The sequence below is a fragment of the Ceratocystis lukuohia genome, assembly GCF_044167205.1.
Source record: "Ceratocystis lukuohia strain C4212 chromosome Unknown Supercontig6_pilon, whole genome shotgun sequence".
Lineage (NCBI taxonomy): Eukaryota > Fungi > Ascomycota > Sordariomycetes > Microascales > Ceratocystidaceae > Ceratocystis > Ceratocystis lukuohia.
Genome location: NW_027263525.1, coordinates 738,192 through 746,427, shown reverse-complemented (window position 1 = coordinate 746,427; position 8,236 = coordinate 738,192). Strand labels below are relative to the sequence as shown.

Here is an 8,236-nt window from a genome sequence, read left to right as displayed (position 1 = left end):
GCTTGTCTCCTGCTCCTGGATTTTGTTGCTCGGTTCCTTTTGGCTGCTTGCTTGCCTGCCTTGCCTTGTCTTGTTTGTGTGTCGCTGGTCTTGTCGTTGTTTCTTAACTCCGGAGGAAACCCCCTTCCCCCCAGGCCGCCCCCTGTTTGTCTCTCCGGTTTCATCCCATTTTCTTTTGCTTTATTTTTGGCTTTACCTTCGTCCTTGTCTTGTTATTTTCCTTCCTGTTCCTTCTAGAGCGTCTTCCTTTCTTGGCTGCCTTGTATTCTTCCTCAATTTATACCTGGCCCGACCCGGACCCGGACCCGTCTGAGTGGTTTGCGCTTCTTACATCATCTCCATTGCATCTAGATCTCCGCCACATATACCTCTTCTTCTGCCGCATTCTCCTTATCTTCCTCCTCCCCCTTCCTTTCTCTCCCATCCCCCCACGCCTCAGAACTCGCCATGACTTCACAGGCAATCTTCCACGTACTAGAGCCCATTGAATGGGACGACATCTCACATTCCGCCGATTTCACTGATATTCTCGACGACACAATCTTTCATGGACGCTCCATCATCGCCTCATTACCAGCTGCCGCTGCTCCTCCGGCCAAAATACCGCTCGATGGTCACGTGCGTCTGATGGTTGAGGGCCTACGGCGTGAGTGGAAAGAGGTCAAGGGCGCCAGCGGCAAAGACGACCAGCTCGGGATCGCCGTATATCGCCTGCCTGCCGCCGATAACAAGGGCACGTGGTTCGGCCGTCGAAGTGTTGATACCCGCGTGCCGTTTGACCGCTGGAAGAACGCCTTCATGGCTGAATTTCCCGAGGCGTTGCGCACCGGCCAGGTGATCCGTGGCTTGAGCGCTCAGGAGCAGCTTGAGGATCTTGCCACCGACAGCTGTCATGTGCAAGGTACGCATATAAGCACACGCAAAGTATATGGTACCACACCAGCTAACCTTTCCTCTAACTGCGCATACAGTTCTCCGTATGGGCGCCCAGTTTCCTGGCCCCACCGCTCCACGCGACTTCGTCGCTATGGTTCTGACTTGTGAATCCAGTGCGCTGTCAGCAAGCACCCAATCCGCCACCGCCACCGTCACTTCCGACGCCACCGCCACCCCCACTTCTGGACGCCTACTGCGCGAGCTAATCGTGGTGTCTAAGCCGTGTGACCACCCGGCCAGCCCGCCCGTGCATGGTACCATTCGTGGCTTCTATGAGAGCGTCGAGTCGATCCGCGAGATTGAGGGCGCCGATGGCCACATTGCTGTTGAGTGGGCAATGGTAACACGTAGTAACCCTGGTGGAAACGTGCCGCGCTTCATGATTGAGCGTGGGACACCTAGTGCCATCTGCGGCGATGCCGTCAAGTTCTACAAGTGGATGGAAACAGTGGATTTGTCGGCCTACGAGCACCCCCCAGAGACAGCTACGAACGGTCAGGGCGGCTTGTCAACGAATTCTTCCGAGACTCTGGCTACCGAGAAAGCAGTGCCGACAGCAGCAGCTGCTGAGCATGACTCCAGACATGCCTTTCACTCATTGTACCCCACAGACCAGCAACACAACCATAGCCACAGCTACCACAACTCCCAATATGACCCTTCACATCTCAGCTCTCCACCGGGTAGCTCTCGCCGGTCCATCCAGTCTATGCGGAGCATAGCAGACACCCTTGAGGGCCCTCCCCCTACATTCAACGCCGCCTGCAACAGCACGCCTTCTGCCTACGACAGTGACGACGATGATAATGAGAGCTTCATCTCCGCCCTTTCAGAGCCTGAGCACTTCACCCCCAGTCCTCCATCACCACATCGTCCTTCTTCTAGTATACACAGCTATAACCACACGCCTGAACGCCTTTCCACGGACGCTCCTATGGCCACTCATAACGGCTACCTGTCGCCACACCGCGCCAACTACACCTTCCCCATTATGAAGACCCATGGCACCGACAGCCTGGCCACGCCTCCCCGCCTATCCGCGGAATGGATGGCATCGACCGAAGAAATTGCCGCCGCTGTGGCCAACAGCCAAGGCAAGGACCGTCTTCGTAACCATCTGCAAAACCGCCGCCAATCCGCTCACATGCATTCTGCCAGCATGCACACACCCCACACTACATCGCCACGACGTAGCCAGAGCCAACATCGTCCACGGCGTGCAACCACACCATCGACTTCCTCTACTCAGCTTGCTGCCAGTCCACAACGGCAATATGCTGCCTCCGCCTCTGCCGCCTCCATATCCTCTGCATCCGGCTCATCTTCCCGGTCACGCTCTCGATCCGACTCCAAGTCCTCTGCTGCACCCAACAGCAGTAGTGGTGGCAGCATCAAAAAGGAGCACCGGAGTCTAGCCGATCGCCTGCTTCATCGCACGCCCTCAAAGAGCAAGGCGGCACGCAAAGAAGCCGAGCGCCAGCGTAAGCAGGAGGCTAAGGCACGGCGAGCTGCTGAGAAGCGCGAGGAGCGCGAGATGAAGCAAGGCATACGAGCGCGTCATGAAGAGGAGAAGAAGGCACGACGAGCCGCTGCCGCCGCACTAAAGACCCAAAAAGATGCTTCGCACAACCGCCAAAGCAGTAGCGAGGGTAGCATGGGCAAAGAAAACAATTATGGCACATCGCCAGCGGGGATTCGACCAGGACGAGCTGCAGGTACAGAAAGCGTCCCGCGTTCAGTAGCAGGCGACCTAGGATCTGCTAGACCGATGTCGGCTGTAGTCCCTGGCGCAGCTGCAGCAGAGGACCCGCGGGTGTTGAAGCTGGAGAGAGATACGCTCAAAGAGCAGGTAGCACGACTGAGAAACCAGAATGCCCTGCTTGCTGGCCGCTTGGGGCAGCTGGGTCTGGAAGATGATGAGATAAAACGCTTGGCAGCACTTGCATCCAAGCCTTGATGACTGTTATGATATGTTGTGGCACTATCATTTCCCTGTACCACCATGCGCTAAAGCCGAACCCAATACAAACAACTAATGATAACGATAATAAATACAACAGTAGCTGAATATAATAATGATAAATATACTGTAATATATCTGTCATGACATACATTTTTGCTGCTCATCTTGCCATGTGATGTCATCCTTCATTGTTGGTTACATCTCTAGTAGCAAACCAGAGACACTGTTAGCCTTGGCCGTCTCCTCAAATAATGTCATTTTCGCCTCAATGTCGATGCCCAAGCCCTTATTCATCAGTTCCCTAGCCGCCACTAGAATCCGTGCTGCCACTGCAAACACAGCTGGTTTGGACGCCCAACCAATCGGCCCATCGAAGTTGTCCCTTGCTGTTTGGACTAGCAAATCAAGGCCCTCGGCGGTCCACTTGGTCAGCATGCGCACTTCCGCCTCATCATCTGTCCATGCCAGAGCAGAAAACACTTGCCGCCAGCGTTGTGTCTCGCGGATCTCGTCAATGAATAGATTCTTCTCTTCTACTGCAAACAATGCGTTATTCGGCGTCAGTGCTGTTTTGAGCTGAACTACAGCGCCGCTTTCTTCTTCCATAGTAGTGTTACTGACACTAGCCACAAACGAATCAACACTGGAGGGCATGTAGCCTGTCATACGCGCCAAGACTTCCTGGCGGAAAGCCTTGTTTTCAGCAAAAGTCTTTTGCATGTACGCAGACAGGGCCACTGCAGCCTCGACAGGAACCAGCGTGGCCCCAGAAAGAACTGGCGACAGAGCCGTAGCGGCAAGCTCGCGGATTTGATCGTCGTCATCATTTAATGCGTCATATAGTGCGAACAAGGCATCGGGAAGACTTTGCTGTTGCTCGGCGAAAGGCCCAGAAAAGAACGTAGCCAGAGCTGATACTGCAGCATAACGAGTGTCAAAGGGCTATGAAAATATTAGTACGTTGACGTCGTCGTGTGCATTAGCCACCTCGCGGAAAAATAACTTACTTGATCGTCGTGGACACTCTGGCGCATCAACACCGCCCATTTCTTCCACCAGTTAGCCGCCTCAGGTCTCTCGGCCAAAGCATCGCGTAGCATCTTCACTCCGCTCAATAGAATCAAGCCGTCGCCCACAGCAGGTGTCAGAGTAGTATCCATTAGCCTGCTTAGATCCATGTCATCACTAGCTGCCTGCTTCAGCTCCTCCTTGGTAGCAGTAAATCTGGGGCTAAACGTATGGGTGAGAATCGCCGCTAGGTTGCGGGCTATAAGATCGTACGGACAGTCGTTACAGCTGATCTCCATGTGGATAGCTGCCAATTGTCTAATCTCGGATATCGAGAGTTCCTCTAGCTTGAGCATGTCATGGACAGTATCTAAAAACATGGTAGCTGTGCTGGGGTTGTGTTTAACGAATTCAGCAATCTCGCTCAGTTCACCAAACCGCTTCTGGATCACAGCGCAAGACACCTTCCAGCGCACATACTGAATACGAGCCAGCGAGCCAAGAGAAATTACCTTGGCTGAGGGAAGAGAGACAGCAAAAAGATCCTCATCAACCTGGCTCATTTTCTCAATGCAAAACTCGAGGGCTCTGCTAAGAAGCGCCAAGAACGCGGCAAATATCTCCGGATGAAAGCTCCTCTCTGTGCTAAGACTATTGCCTGTAGTCTTAAGTAACTGCAGGAGTGTTTTCCATTCCATAATTAGACGCCCCGGCTGCACTTCGCAATGACGCTGCAGAACACATCCAAAAGCTAAGAGAACGCCGTGGATGTAGTTCTGCCCATTTCGACTGATATCCGCAAACGCCTTGTCGAGCAAGATTGAAATTTCGCTCATCCAATCACCATGCAGCAAGCAGGAGCACAAAGCACGAGCTGCTATCTCACGAACATGCCACACAGGGCTGTCGAGGTACTCGGCAATGTAATTTTGTGCTCCATCCCGGATTTCCTTGGGAGGGCCAGCGCGGCGGATAATGTCAAGGGCAGGAAAGACAGCCTCAGCAGCACTTGCCATGGTAGGGTTTAGCTTAAGCTTTGATGAGCCCTCCTTGAGGAGTTGCAGAAGAAGAGGTGGAACGCTTTGGTATTTGTCGTATTGAATGCGCAACGCCTTGCCATCCCACCCAGCCTCAATCATAGTCTTATTTTCGTTAGTACCTAGAAGACAATCCATGATGGAGCGTAATAGAATGAGGCCGCAGTTGCGAATAGCCCAGCTACCACGAAAGTCAGTAAACCTGTATCACCATAGGTACAGCGGAAGGAAATAGTTACGTACACAGAGGACTGCAGACAGTTTGCTGCTAACGCTAAACATTTGGATAGATATTTATCCGAGCGCACCCCAAGATAGCTGAGCTGCGAACTCTTGAAAATGTCCTTCAAACTGTTAAGCGCATGTACCTGGCACAGCTTTGTGCCAAACTCCGTTGAGGCCGGCTGGCCCGCAATTTCAATCAGCTTTGACATGACCTGGTCGAACGATGGATTCTGTGAGTTGGCCATCAGTATGCCTGTGAACATGGCAGGAATGCCGGCCGAGCGCCTCGTAGTAGATTCCTGGTTGGAGATTGCTTCTAAAGAACGCTGGTACCATTGAGCCAGCAGAGTTTCATGAGCGGGAGTAGGGTCTTCTTCATAACTCTCGCTGATTTGACAGCACGAAGCAAACGTGTGTGCGGCAGTAGTAAAGGCACCGCGGTGTCTCAAGGTAGCCAGTTGTGTGAATGCCAGGTCGCCAACAGCAATTAGATCTTGTCTTGAGGGGAAAATCAAGCCTGGCTTTTTCAGATTCTTAGCTCCGATGATTATGGTACGCAAAAGCTTGCTAGACTCATCGACGGATCGGAAACTAAAGCTGAGCACATCTTTGGTGCCAATTCCATCAACCTCCTCGAGATCATCAGGCAGAAAGCCCTCAGGTGAGTTGTCACACAGGATATCGCAAACAAGCTCCCACATACGAGTACCAAAAGAAATCAGCTTGGTCTGGATCTCAAGCATTGACTGTAGCTCGGCACTCTCATAAGTGGTTTCTTGACAAGTCTGGAGGATATAACCCAGAGAAGCAAACTCCCCATGGGTAGGAGCCTCCAGGACAGCTACTCCCAAGTCTTTTTCGGCCAAAGCAACCTTCTCGCTCAATGTTGCTATGATTCCATTAAGGACGGCAAGACGGGCTTCGGGAGTTTCCGAGAAACGATACAAAAGATCATAGGTTCGGGCAACTCCATTAGCGTAGTCGGCACGGCCAGTAACTGTGGCCAAGGATGTTGCTCTAGGTAAGAAGTTTGTGATTGTCTGGACTGCAGTCTGTCCATTCAAGAATTTGCTGAATCGAGGGTTTGTCATGACAGCCTTCAGAACTAGAGCGCTGCCGTCGCGAATATCATCAAAGGGATCCATCAAAAGGTCAAAGAGAACACGCGACCATGATTCATCAAAAGTCTCAAAGAACAGGGCGTCGTCTTCAGGTCCAGCCCAGATACGGGCCTCATCGTTTTCCTGCTTAATGACCTTGACAAGGACCTTGAGGCCCATAGTGTGGCGCTGATACGAAGCCGTCGGTACTAGCTCCCATTTGATGAAATTCAAATACCACTTAAGGTATTCCTGATGCTCCTTCAATACAGCCTCTAGCTCGTCAATGGAGATCTTAAGCACATTAGTGTGCTGAAGCTCTTGCTTCTGCCTCTTAAGCTTGGGCTCAGAGTTTGAGCTTCCATCAACCTTCATAGGCTCGCCGCTCTGGAGCTGGGTCTTCATGCTGCGACGAACTAGGGCAATGGCACCACGAATGCGCCTATACATGGAGTTCGCGATGCCGAGAAAATCAACGCGAAACTTGGCGTCAGACTCCGAAAAATACCCTGGTATGTACTTGCGCAGGAGATTCAGCGCGGTCGTAGAGTACGGCCGCGTAGTTGAAGAGCTAGATACAAGCAGCGACATGGCAAGGAGGCGGACATCATACGAGGCCTGGCCCAGGACACCATCCAGAATCTGCTCCTTGAGGATGATGGGCTCGATGTTGTTTTTGCTCTTTTTGGATGATCTGTTGGAAAAAACAGGCTCTTCCACAAGACCAGCCTTCTTTCCGACCTGCAAAGCAGCCAATTGCAGCAATGCCGTGGAGTCGAGATCCGCCGTGGTAGCCAGTCCCTCCTCATGGGACCTATTCATCTCTTCCAGGAATAGTAGCGAATCGGAACGCTCAGCCTTAAAAAGGGGCAGAAATATGTAATTCATAATTGCCACAACGAAGCTTGGGTCGGAGCCTAGACTGTTTGTGAGCAGGTGTCTCCACGTCTGCATACTAAAAGGCGTAGATTCCAGAGAGCCACCCTCCTTTGAAGCAGAGCGAATAGATATGTAGACAGTAGCGATGAGCTTTCCAGCCACCTGGCAAATGAACTGTTGGCCCATCCACTGTAAAACTTCGCTGATGTACTTGCACCAGACCTGGCAGTGATTCATATGCGAGTCCAAGCCCGCCGTCTTTGCGTAAGCATCAGAAATATACTCCAAGTCCAAGGAGCCCTTTGATATAAGAAGGGTCTGTAGCTTCATCGAGGCCTTGACAACGGGCTTAGTCGACTGTCGAAGCATAGCATGAACAAGGGACTCAGCTATCGTCCCCTGCACTGCTGTGGCAATCTCTTTGTCAGGGTTGTTGGCGATGACAAAATTGACCAGATCCAGTACATGGCGGAGACTACGGTCATTATCTTCACTGCTCCATGCCATGTAGTTAGAGTATACATCCAGGCATACACGCTTGCTGAAAATGAAGTTCCGCAGGGTGCTAGCCTTGGATTTGCCGCACAGCTCAACAAATGAGACGAAACGGTCTCTAGCAGTCTGGGGCGTAGAAACAGCCGCCTCGGTGCAGAGTGTAGCGAAAACATCAGTGCATATCCTGTGGTGTATTATGTTAGATTCAGAAGCTGCGAATAAGAAAAGCAACATGTGATAAATGGCCTTACTGAGAGTGGGAAGCTTCAGGCTGAGACTGGATCCATTGTACTATGGCCACTGCCTTGGAGTTGGCAATGTCCTGCGGTATCTGAGTCAAGCCCTCCATTCTAGAAAACAGACCCTATTATCTTTCTCTTCGTCGGTGAAGGAGAGGGTTGTCGTGGCGCATATGAGGATATCGCCCTTGTTGGAGTGTTTGATGCAGAACTTTTCCGGGTCAGCCAATTACATCACGAAGTGGGGGTCTGGAAGGATCTTGTCCCGATTAGGAGGTGTAAGTACGTTGGGCCAAGCAAGGCTTTTGCCAGCAAGAGCAGCGGTAAACAGTAAGAATCTTTTGAAAATATAAT

At 51.9% G+C, this 8,236-nt stretch overlaps 2 protein-coding genes across 2 annotated transcripts; one reads left to right on the top strand and one right to left on the bottom strand.

The window, feature by feature from the left end:
* Positions 1–447: 447 nt before the first annotated feature.
* Positions 448–2,893, top strand: HOO65_060186 (uncharacterized protein; the record flags this gene model as incomplete). Its single annotated transcript, XM_071003707.1, has 2 exons — positions 448–901; positions 972–2,893. 2 exons carry the CDS (start codon positions 448–450, stop codon positions 2,891–2,893), a joined length of 2,376 nt encoding a protein of 791 aa, XP_070857536.1.
* A 201-nt stretch (positions 2,894–3,094) lies between these two features.
* HOO65_060185 (uncharacterized protein) lies at positions 3,095–7,992 on the bottom strand (the record flags this gene model as incomplete). The annotated part of the gene is made up of 5 exons (XM_071003600.1): positions 3,095–3,841; positions 3,907–5,146; positions 5,188–5,195; positions 5,253–7,827; positions 7,895–7,992. 5 exons carry the CDS (start codon positions 7,990–7,992, stop codon positions 3,095–3,097), a joined length of 4,668 nt encoding a protein of 1,555 aa, XP_070857535.1.
* Between the last annotated feature and the right edge of the window lie 244 nt (positions 7,993–8,236).